This window comes from Molothrus aeneus, chromosome 1 (genome assembly GCF_037042795.1).
Source record: "Molothrus aeneus isolate 106 chromosome 1, BPBGC_Maene_1.0, whole genome shotgun sequence".
Lineage (NCBI taxonomy): Eukaryota > Metazoa > Chordata > Aves > Passeriformes > Icteridae > Molothrus > Molothrus aeneus.
Genome location: NC_089646.1, coordinates 22,062,637 through 22,075,339, shown reverse-complemented (window position 1 = coordinate 22,075,339; position 12,703 = coordinate 22,062,637). Strand labels below are relative to the sequence as shown.

Below are 12,703 nucleotides of genomic sequence, written 5' to 3'. Positions count from 1 at the left end.
ATTCTTCAGGGAGGCAGTGTCCAAGAGAACCCATCAATGTTTAGCTTACATTAGATACCCCTTTTTGTATTAGCTGTATTGATATAGAGATCTCATGCCAAATCAGCAGGAGCAGCAGGACTCCATCTGGACAAATTAACTCAGCAGATATGAAACAAACTTGATGGCATGTTCCTTATAAACAAGCATATTGGCACATACCTGCCTTTTCCTTCTTTTGTGTCTTGGCCTTACAACAAAATTCTGTGATGTAGTATTCGTCTGCCAGAATTCTAAGCAGAAAACACAGACAAATACATGGAATATTTACAAAAATATAGCCCAGCAATTAGTGACCCTGATGCAACATGACAGTAGTATGGCATTCTTCAGCACTTCAGATGCAGCAACAACTCATTTTTTCAAGTTTCCAGCTAGAAGGGAGGCAAGACTACAGATGCTTCCCAGTAACAGGGCTCTTATTAAAAACTCTACTAGTGATAATCTGGGTCTGTTGAAACAGATGATCTGTGGGTGTCACGCTTCAGAAAGCACAGCAGATGTTCTATGCCAAAACTTCACCAATACTGGGCATGAAATATTATTAGCATAGTGCTTCCATGGAGTGAATCACATTTTCAGGAATTCAGCAGACATTCACAGAGCTCTTGCAATAGCTACCTAAATTAATAAGAAGAGCATGGAAGGCAGAATTAATGCTTTAAGACGATTACATTCACAAAGCAAAATATGTCAGAGTTGGGAGAAACCTTACAGGATTTTGGCAATGCTCACTTACCAATACAATGTTCCTCCTTGCTAATCCCTCTATGTCTTTAACTTCTTAAATCTCTAATCATAAGCATCAAGTAGTTTATTCTTTTGCCAAAGCCTTTTCACCAAATCTATTACTAGCCCCTCGTGGAAAAGGACACATCATAAACTAAGCAGAAGATAACACTTGCTCTCACCCTTTTAAATGTCCAAGAACTAATTTTCCATCTTTAATTTTAGATTCATAGTGTCTGCCTCTCTTTTCTCTATACAAAATAAACCTCTTTCCATATCTTGTATAAATGTGTTTGCTATTCACATAACCCCAAGAAGATCTTTTTGATTCATGCAAACTAAATGTTTTCAGTTTCTTAGTTTGTAATAATGTCTTTCTCCTTTCACTGCTTTCCCTCTTTTGTGCTTTCTGCAGCTTTGGACATCCTTTCAGTTTCAAGGAGCTGAAAACTTCTTTCAGTGTTTCAGTGATTTTGCCAGTCCTGCAAAGAAGTAAATAGTCCTATAGTGTTTATAGGACATCCCTATAGTGCTATAGGATTGATGGAGCTGTGTAAATTAAGGTACTTAATTTAGTTCACAAATTAATTTTGTACACAAGTTGTGTACAAAGTTCACATACCTTTGTACACAACTTCCGCTTGTTTTACAAATTCCTGGCCAGTTCAGTTTTGCTGGTGAGACAGGTAAGTTTCTCAAAGCTTCATTTCCTGCTGTACATTAATTGTACAATTTCTGCATGAGGTTCAAAAATAGGATTAAAAAACCATGCTGATAGGAATTTGACCGGGCTGCCATATCAGCAAAATCTTAAAACACAAAGCTGAGTTGCCCGTCTGACAAGACAATGCCAGACCTAAGTGATAATCTTAACAAAAAGTGGCAAATTACTAATAAGGCAAAGCAGGAAAACAAAGCATGACTAACTGGTATTGTCTTGGGTAAATGAGGGACTATGGTGTCATTTTGGTATGTGAGGTTTGCAGATACCTTTTCACAGAGCAACCCAGACAATCACAGGCTCTCTGCTTAAAAATGTTTTCAGGGTTACACCAATGCACTTGAGGACTTCCTTTAGAAAAATGACCAAGGGTAAATTAAATCACACCCAAGCTCCTTATATATTGCTTAAAGACCTGCAGACTCTTGAGCTTTCAATGATGAGAAACTAGATCTTGGAAACCTTTTAAAATGTTTTTGATTATGCTTTATGTATGTTAATTAGTTTAGACTCTGTTCTAGCGCCACATAACTGGATCTCAACCTGTCATTTTTGATTTTATAACATGTTTAATGAAACTGGTAAAATAACACTTTTCAATCAATAAAATAATAATTTACAGTATGGATATAGAGTCCCAGATAGCTTTACCAGCAAATGTGCTTATTTCCCTCACAATCAGAAGTCAGTCATCTCTAAGGGAAATGATGCAGCCATTACCATTAACACACATTAACAGTGCCTTATAACTCACAAGATGGATAAATGCACACAGGTTGCATTTCCAGCCAAAGACCCTCAGGCAAAAGAACACAACCAGCAAAACCACAGGGAATGTTGATAGTTGAGAGAGCCTAGCAGATATTTTGATGGGAATATATTACCACAAAAAATGTAATGAAGACTTACAAAATCATAGGATCATTTTGATTGGAAAAAAGTTGCTAAAATCAAGTCCAACCATAAATCTAATACTGCCAAGTCCCACTAAATCATCTTCCTAAGTGCTGTATCTACATATTTTTCATGTGATCCCCAAAGAAAAGGACATCTGTTATGTATTATTTGAAAAACAGCACCTTTGATAACATATTGTTATCTAAAACCGTGCCAGGGCACTGTAGATCTCAACAGAGATTGTGAGAAAAAACAGTCTGGTAAATACAAGGTCAAATGCTCTAAGTGTGCCAAGTCATCTGCCCAAGCTTCCTTATTTAAAATCCTCATTATTCCTCAGACCATTGCAAAGTACAGTAAAATAAATTCTTTTCTGCAACAGCTTGTGGGTTTTCTTTATAATACCCAGCAAAAGAATATGTAAAGTACATTGCTATTTAACTGGGATAGAATAGTGTGTGCTTTTACTATCGCTGATACTGAGTAATCCCCACCACTTGAACTTTTTCCCTTTCTAACACCAGTATTGAAACTGGTGTTCTAGCCAGCTCATTCCTAATGCAGTGGAAATGCTGAGTGGAAATCTTACCTTATATACACAGTCTTCTAAAGATAAGAGAAAAATCTTGACTTCAGGAAAAATCTCCTTAGGCCAGTCAAATTGATAAATTGTGAGAGTAGCATGATGATATATGCCAGCACAGTGCTTGCTACTGCTAATAATAATTTTGTTGTAGTACTTTCAAAAAATCAATCACAACAATACTGGTAGCAATTAACTGTAAATGTTAATTAAAGAAAAAAAAGTCAAGTCAAGACAGCAGTCTGACCTCTCCAGACTGGCAGGGAAGAAACAGAGATACTGGTGGAGCTCTCATCCTCTGAAGCTGTGACTGTCATCTGGAGAATGACTTACAGGCAGAGATAAATTGAATAATCACAGACAAAGAAAAATTGTGGGTTTCCTAATGAGGATATAATAGTATACATGTACTGTAATTTTCACTACAAACATCAGAAGCACCTTTTCAAACAATTTTACAAAAACAAGTATGAGTATGTGGGAGAGTAGACTATGTATTAGAGTCTATTTCTCCATACATGGGACCCTAAACATGAAGTGATGGAAGATTGGCACCCTGTACCTCTCATCCACATTACAAATACTTGCACACCTGAGAAGACTAGCACTCTGCAAGTGAATTTCCTTTTTAACCTTTTCTACAGTCCTGTGATTCTAATTCAATCTAGATGGCAACATGTTCCATTATGTCATGTGCTGGGCTTTGTACAGCAAAGCCAGCAACTATTTATTTGTTATCTGTAGTAAAATCAAAACTGTACAAGCATGTCTGGATTTTTGTGGGAAAACAAACAAAACAAGACCATGAAGCCCTAGTTTGACATTTTTTTGAAAATCAAGAAGCTTTGGTGGAGGTGAAACTGGAGCATTTACTTGCAATTAATCTCTTTCCATAATTTTAAAAGCAGAAAACAATTTTATTCCATAATCTTGAAAACATAAAATTCACTATTAGGAAATCTTATAAAACAGCTTATAGATACTAAGTACCAACACTAGCAGTGTCTTAGTTTAACAGCCTGAGATAGAAGATTTGTTTTAAACTCAGCATTGGTTACATTATTTCCAATCTTTTTAGTTATATGTCCTCAAGAAAATGTGATAAATGATGCACTCTATTATTTGGCCTTATGTTCAATAAATTGCTCTCATTACACTATCATCTCTGCAAGCACAGCTAGTAAGCATGGTATGGTGTGTAAGGTGCAAGTACACAGGGAGTTTTGTGGCACAGAAGTCAATGCCTTGCACAAAAGTCATGAGCCTTTTGTACTCATCTCCCTCCATCCCAACATTGCCTGTACCTTGCCTAGGCAATCATCATCCCAGGACAGGTGGCACCAAGCTGGGACACTGCTTTTCTTTGGATTCAGATTCCTTCTTCAGAACTGAAATTCAGGCAACCAGATTGTAGCAAGTTCCTTTTTTTTCCTTCTTTTCTCATTACCTCCCTGAATGATTCTACTTTGCTTAACAACTGGCAAACCTGCACAGACTGCGCTCCAGGGATGGACCCATCTGCGTGCAGTACTTAGAACTTCAGGATCTCAGATCCAAATGCTACCATAGGACAAATAGTTTGCAACAAGAGAACCAAACATCTGTAACTCTCCTGAAGAAATCAGACTGGAGGTGGTTTCTACCAAAATGTCAGTGTCTACAAAGGACAGTTATGTTTATCTAGGATATGCATTGTAGGGCAGGAAAACACTTCTGTAACAAATCCTTGATAGAATGGGGATATGTCACAAATACTGCAATTTTAGCTTCAATTAACAAGCCAACCTCTCAGATGAAAACACATTTAAAAAAAAAAAAAAAAACTTTCTCCCTCCACACACAATATGGGCATTCATCACTACAAGCACTTGAAACCACTTCTGCCTCCAAATTCATCTGCACTGAAACTCATGGCCCTCATCATAGCCAGCACTGTGAAAGATGCTGATGGGACTGGAGATCACAGTCACTGAGCAGAAGAGACATTGGGCAATTTCTTGTCTCCCAGGCTTATGCTCACTCCATGGTATTCACCCTGTACCTCAAAACCAGAAAAACCCATGAAGAGTTATCAACCACCATCAAGGTGGTGTTAATTTTCATCACCTCTAGGCTACCTCAGTCCTTTCCTCTCTACAGCTACCAGCACATAATTCAGCCCACAGACCACATGACCTGTTAAGAAAAACACATATCACAATGTGAAGGTCTAGGAGAGATTTCATTCATTAGATTCAGAATTTTTTCATCACTTCAGATTCTTTTCCTGTGCTTTCACTGTTTCAAAATGGGGTTTTTTCAATGGGTTTTTTTTTTATTTATTTGGCTAAAAAAATATATATATACCAAAACAATATACTCTCAGAAGATGTTCTATCAAATATAGTCAACAAATTTGGCCTTAGAATAAAACACTCAATAAGTCATGAATACTAAAAAATCATACCAGATGGCAGGTCGACTGAAGGAAATTCAAACAACTTGGATTTGTAAACAGAGTGGAAATGGAAGTCATCCTGAAATAGTAAATAATTGCCCATATTACATCAGGAAAAATTAATCCATCTCATGAGCATTAAACAGACAATTCCAAAGGTTCTTGTTACCCAACACATACCCCAGAGAACATGCAAGTTGCAAAGCACCATTGCTCTACATTCTTCTTTTCCCAACTGCAATGTGATTGCTAATGCCACATTTAATCACCTTTCACATCTGAGTACCTCAAACACAGAGGCAGAGCACACAGAGCTAGGCCTAAATTGGGCTCCCAGAGCTGCTCAGGGAGAGGCAATGAAAAGTCCCAGGAGCTGCTGAACTGGAGTCAAGGAAGAACCAGGAGGAGAGTGACATAATAAACCCAGAGCAGGAAGTGCCAGGGAAGGGCACTGGGCACTCACAGGCTCCAAGGGAGCCTCCTCTAGTGCTGCAGTGCTCTACTGCCAAGAGCTACAGAGCACACACATATAGACACATCACTGTCTAATGACAGTGCAGGTCTTTTTGCAGGTCTGCTTTTGTCTGTGAAGATGGAGTTTCACATTCAAGGTAAATAAATTGGGAATGAGGGGATGACCCTTTGCTCCCACAGCCTTATGCCTACCCGGTACCCATGGATGACTACTCAAGAAAACACAGCTGGACTACTGTAAATTCTACTTACATCTGAAGTGTAGTTTTCATCTGGTTCAATAAGGTAAGTATGATTTCCATCATAGAACATCCCACTGTCAAGGGCAGGAAATGTAAATACAGATTTAATAAAGAAACACTAGTGCAACATGGAAGTAACTTCTTAAAGTTAATATATTTTAAAAATTTAAATATTTTGGAAAGGAAGTTTAAAATAGTTTCAGGAACTGAATGCAATTCTGGATCAATCTTTTTGTTTCTTCATTTTTCTTCTTCACAGGAGAAAGATTTTCTCCTGTGGTGAAGCTGACTTCTTTCTTCCACAAACCTTCTCTACAACACACATAAACATAAATGGACTAATTTAACCAACTGAAAATCCAGTTCAAAGCCCCCACTCCAATGCAGGAGATATTTATCTGCAACAGATAATAAGGGACCTGTCTTTAGGAACACATATTTGGAACATATGCATAGCTTTCCCCAAATAAAAGTGGTATTGAATGGAATTTAATTATGCTTAGGTTTTAATGAGTCTTTATTAACTCTTTCCTCAGCATTTCATTTAAAGAAAGTGTTGATACAAATATTACTCCATAAGAGGAGAAAAACAAATGTTATTTCTTAAATCAATACATCTGATCTTCAACCAAACTAGAATATTTTTAAGTAACTTTTCCTTTACTGCAGTGGCATACACACATGGCTGGGATTAGGCTGTATTAGCATGTCCCTTTCAAAGGGCCACTACTAAGGTGTTTAAGCTTGGCCCTAAATATGAGCTGTAAATTCAAATTTGGCACATAGCACACAACAACAACAGCATGAAAGTGAGATTACTTATTTACTTACGTTGCTGTTAAAAACCCCCAAAGCAAACAGGAATTACAAGCAACAAAAGCAGATCCTTTTCTTTTTTCTTATGCAGCATTTTTTTATCGGCAAAATTGACATTCACAGAAGTAATCTGGGTTACTGACTGCATAACATATATGAAGTATGAGCATAACTACAATGTAAAGCTGCTTCACCTTTCAAATTACACATGCCTATTCTTTAGATATAAATACTGTCTATACAGTTTAAGCAAAATATTCTAGCATCTGCTGGAGCTTCTTGGCTTGGAAATAAGACAAGATTGGGGAAGATCCTGTAGCTCTTTACCAGTCTCAATTTCCTTCCCTCTAATTGCAACTTTAGTTGAGCAGGGTCTGCAAGTTGAAGCACTGTCAGCAAAGAGCTTCTTGTGAGACTGCTGCTCCCAGCAGCACTGGCCTCTGATCAAGTCACTCACCAGTGACAAGAACAATAGTCACAGCTGACCAACAGACCTGACCTGCCCACTCAAAGCATCCATGGCTCTTCTCCCACCAGCTATCATAGACCTAGTGTGCTCTGAATAAGCCACACGCTCATGGGTGTGTTAAAGAGAAAGCAAAACATTTCAGAAGCCTGCATTTTGATGATGTGTATTCTTCAGACAATCCCCTTTGCAGCCGTGACAGCGGAATTCCCAGCAGCGCCGGCAGTGTTGGCATTCGCCACCAGCCGGCAGCAAGATCCCGGCCGTGCCCGCTGCTGCGAGCCGTGCTCAGCGCAGCTCACTGGCCTCTGCACTCACAGCCTCTCCTGGGCTGGCTCATAGGAAACCGTGGGTACTGCACACCTCCAGAAAACAAACAAAACACAAATCCAAGCAAAATGGCTTGCTGGAAGTTAAGGTGGCAGAGATACATTTGTCATTAGCCAAGTCATTAAGAAGACATCTATAATTTCAGGTATTCTGTCAGGCAGATGTGATTGATTTAATTCATAAATGGAAGGATGCAAAGCAGACATTACTAAAAGAAGAACTCGTAACTTATGATTAAAAAAACCCCAACATTTTTCACCTGTATGAATAATTCTGCTGTTACTGGCTGAGATCTAGAGGTACTAACATGCAAAAGAGGAGACTGGAATGACCTTTAGAAATATGAAGCTTGTTATTCTCTTAAAGGCATCTGTTTTGTCTTGTGTGCTTCCTAAAATTCATGAAAGCAAAGCTCCTGCCCAGACCTTGCAGAAGACAACTGCCCAGCTACCCTTATTCCAGCAAGATATTCCAAAGCGTGGCTGAAGCTAAGGAGCTCTGATTGCCAGTGTGAGTTTCTAGTAATTACTTATAATTTAAAATCAGCTGTGTAGGAGCTAGTTGCAATGATGGAAATGCAGTGGCAGAGAATGTGAGTTTAATACAGCTCAGGAAACATTAGTTTCTCATACTGGATGTTTGAAATACCAGCCTGATTAGAGTAAGCTTGTGTCAAAGAACTCAGCTCAAACTTTATTATATCAAGGGGGAAAATGGAGGTGGGGTGGAGAGAGGAGACAGGGTGATATCTTTCAAGAGAGAGCTGAATTATACAATGAAAAAAATGCATCATCTATCATGCATCTTAGAAGGGACCAATTTGGATATCAGGCCATTGAAGAATACAGAGCAGCAGAACAGCCAGTTTTAAGCATAAACTCACAGAAAGAGGAGAGGGAAAGACATATGCAGGCTCTCCTTTGTTCCTGCTTTTTCTCCTAGGAGTTAGCAGGGGCCAAGACCTAATGGATCCCTGCTAATGGAAGCCATGCAGGGCCTCAGGATGCATTAGGAAGCTACTATTTTTAGGCTCACTGTCCATGCTTCAAACTGGGCTCAAGTTTCTTGAGCTGCACAGCTGTAAATCAGACAAGTGCAAGGATGGCAAGTCTTCTGCAGGCATTCTCCCCTTCATAAAAAAGAATATACAACTATAAAAGAAAGACACTACTCAAATAAAAGTACTTATATGACTGACACCAGAACTACAGAATAATTGCAGATAGACAATAGGCTGAAGAAGATTTCCATCAGCTAAACCCTGCTTCCACAGAAAAAGGTGAAGCTCAGGTGAGCTCCACACAGGCTCACTTGGTGCCATGCCTTTTCAAGCTGATGTCAGTATTAGTAGTGCTGAGATCCTGTAATTCCCAGATGTGACAGGCACTTGGTTGATCTGAAAACCTGACTAGCATCATTCAATAGTGCCAAAGGTAGACAGGTCCAAAATCTGTACAATCCATACACAGCTTCATGTAACCTTCACTTGACAGAGGATTTATTTATAAGTAAAATTATGTACTTCAAAGAAAAATTATTGCACCCTCATACCTTTTCTTCTAGATTTTTCAAGATTTTACTATATGCAAGGTATTACCCCATACACACACACAGCTTAAGGCCAGAAATTCTGTTAACAAAAATGGATAATGCAAGATAAATCCTAAAGTGACATTTTTGTTGTAAAGATACTAGAAAAGAAATAAAGTATACATCATAATAGCAACAAGAAAAGAACACAATTTCCAAATAATTCATTGGCATTGTTTTTATTTTTGTAGAATAGGATGCTTCCAGCTACTTCTACTCTGCCATCTCTATAATAAGTTATCTTAAAACAATACCTGGCCACAGCCATTAGTCCTGAATTTAGAAAAAAAAGTAAATTCTGAAGATTTTTGATTACTTAATATTGGTGACAAAGTAGTAGAAAAATAGACAGCACTTATTTTACTATATTCATGTATTATTTTACTATAAATAACTTGATTTGGCTTAAAAGAGTGATAAACAAAAGTCAGTAAAAACAAAACAGCAGACTTACTGTAATCCATGGCATGTTGACAAGGCAACAAATGATACAGAATTTCCTCGAATTTTTCCCTGATAATAGCAATGTTCTCCTCCCTGAAATTGGAAATTGAGACTGTAAATCCATGGGACATTCCACAGCATCACACTTCATCCTGTCAAACACTGCTTTTTCATAAACACTTTCCCAAGCCATTGACATGGCACCAAGAACTGACTATCACTCATGTAGGAGTTCATCCCATCTTCTTTGAGCTTTGGTTTGCTACTTAGACAAACACCATCATCTTGACCCTGTACACCAAATGGTGTATTTCACAATTTCAGTGTGAAATCCCTGACATCCTGAGGTGGATTTCAGAGAAAAACTACTCCAGAAGTGCTCATCTTTCTTCACTGACTAGAAAAAGAGTTGGAAGTAGGGGGCTTAGACTCCACATCTGCTCTGCACATGACTACATCAGACAGGATGAACTCTGCTCTGAGGGTAAGGCAATTTCCTTCTTCTAAGCAGAAAGGTATGCTAACAAAATAATAATAATTCTTCATTGAAAAAAAGACCAAAGCAGAAGTAGTCACTAGTGCTCCAAAGCTAATGGAACCTCCAAGTATAACTAAGTAGTAAAGGAATACAATGAAAATTAATGTTTGCCTCTTCTCTTCTGCAAATAAATTGTATATCTTTCTGATAAAATCCAGCTGACTCTACTCAAAAAAATCTCCCCTGGTTTCCCTGTAGGAGGGCTTTTACCGATAAACCCTACAACACATGCAATAAATTCATTCAGTATTGCACAATATCAATATTTGTATGCAAAATTAGAAAAACAATTCAAACATCCCTTAAATTCTCACTGACACATGTACTCTTCAGAATACCTTACCTATCAGTGTCTCACCAAATTCAGCTATGCTGCAATGCACTGACGTTGGTTAAAGGACTATGAAGGAGATTTTCAGTCCTTTTCTTTTTTAATACCATTTATTTGAAAATACTTCTTCCAGCAAATGAATGAATAATCTACCTAGCATAATGTACCCAGCCCTGTGAATATTTATGTCCATTTACCAGAGGGAGGGAAAGGCATTACAATTACAGCTGTTTCAGAAGCCAGTAGTCACTTACATGATGCGTAGCACAGTCATTTTACACATCTGACATTAAATGCTTTTGGATTTTATTTTTCAAATACTAAAAAAAAATTAATCAAGATCAGGCTAAAGGTGAGAAAACATGTAGGCTATGTTGGTAGTTCTGATCAGGCCATCCTGTTCTGTTTTCTACAAGATGTGGAAACTATTGTTGAAAGCACCTACAGTGCATGGGTGCCTCTGGTTTGAGGTGCACTCCTAAAGAGAGTACAGGAGCCTGTTTGTTAGAGCACAGCTGCTCACAGGGAAACAGCCTTGATCTCAGCCTGGTCAAAGGAGTCCTTCACCACACTGACCTGCAGAGTGACCACCATGCTGCCCACCATGGGCACCCCTCTGCTCAGATGTCTGAGGAGAAACTGGTGCCACACAGGTGGTGTTTGACTCCTTGTCTCACATTGGTAAGAAGCTCTGGGGCTGACTCATGCCAGGCTACACCAGGGAGTGTCTGACAGCAGGTGTAGGACCTATCACCCCTGGGACAGCATTTCTTATGACTATCCAGAACTGGGACACAGATCAAGTATTAGTGAAAAGGAGATTGTTTCAATTTCTGCTTTGCACTCATGTACATTTTAGCCACCAATATCCTAAGTTAATTTGATTTCAGAGAGACTATATCCTTCTTTCTCTTTCCTGAAATCTTGCCTCTTTTTCTCCATTTTATCCTCTTTTTCTACACCTATTTACTTCCTATATCTTAGCTACTTTAAGCTCTCTTGACTTGAGATTTTCTTTCTTTCAGTCAGTAGGGTGTCCCCCACTACAGGATCATGGAACTGCTCAAGGCTTTCAGGTCCTTTTGGAATATATGAATAAGAAGTAAACAAAGAGAGACTCCAGTTAGCAAATAACAAAGCTAAAAATCAAACTATATGGATGATCTAAAACCTTATGAGAAATAAAATACTCTCTAAAGAGAATTCTTGAAGTAGTATTCCTGTAAAAGACATAACTGGAATAAGTGCATGGATATGGAAATAATACTGAAAAGACTATCAGTAGGGAGTTGTACAGGCTTCTGGCTGTGGAAGGAATTTAGAGTAATTACACAAATTGGTTTGTTCTCAGAAAATGTAGTTAATATGTACCAGAAATAGAATCTCAGGCTCCATTAGTTTGCAAAACCATGTCTTTTCAACCAGGAGGAACATTTTTTCATACTAAGAATCCAGACTGTGGCTCAAAAGTGTGTTTTGATCTTTCAAATGAGAATCAAATAAATGTCCCATGACAGTACCTCCAAATTAATTTATTCTGTAATAAATCCATGGGAAAAATTATGCATACAGAGCTAGAAAAAAAAAGTATAACAAAAAGAGCTCTAAATTCTTGTCCAGGAAAAATACAATTGAGATACACAAATTCTACTCTATTTAGTCAAATCAGTTAAACTCAGTGATCTACTAGAGCTCATGGTAATTCTGGTGGAGATAGAAACACAACTCTGATCTCAGTCTCAGGGATCAGTTCTTATCACTACAAAACATTCCTTTCTATATGCTAACATCCAGGAGATATTTTTTATTTATGAACTTATGTTCCTATCATTATAACATAAGTCACTGCAAGCTAGTTAATAAAATTAAGCTAAAAAATTATTTTCACTTCTTTAAATGAAGATAGTTTTTTTCCAAGGACTTGGTGCATGCAATTATCTGAGGTGGTTAGAGCATGGTGCTAATAACACCAAGGTTCTGGGTTTGACCCCTGTATGGGTATTTAAAGCCACAAATTCTGAGAATTTAAGTGTTCAGGAAACCACTGGATGTGGCACTCAGTGTCA

The 12,703-nt window shown here is 38.1% G+C and overlaps 1 protein-coding gene across 8 annotated transcripts in view; it reads right to left on the bottom strand.

The window, feature by feature from the left end:
- ADAM22 (ADAM metallopeptidase domain 22) overlaps positions 1-12,703 on the bottom strand; it is a 115,471-nt gene that overhangs the window by 50,249 nt on the left and 52,519 nt on the right. For all 8 annotated transcript variants that reach the window (XM_066552956.1, XM_066552966.1, XM_066552976.1 and 5 more), the window contains exons 4-7: positions 9,779-9,861; positions 6,133-6,196; positions 5,416-5,485; positions 202-272 (exon numbers count right to left, since the gene is read on the bottom strand). In XM_066552956.1, the coding sequence (XP_066409053.1) occupies positions 202-272; positions 5,416-5,485; positions 6,133-6,196; positions 9,779-9,861 (288 nt within the window). The remainder of the gene's footprint in view (positions 1-201; positions 273-5,415; positions 5,486-6,132; positions 6,197-9,778; positions 9,862-12,703) is intronic.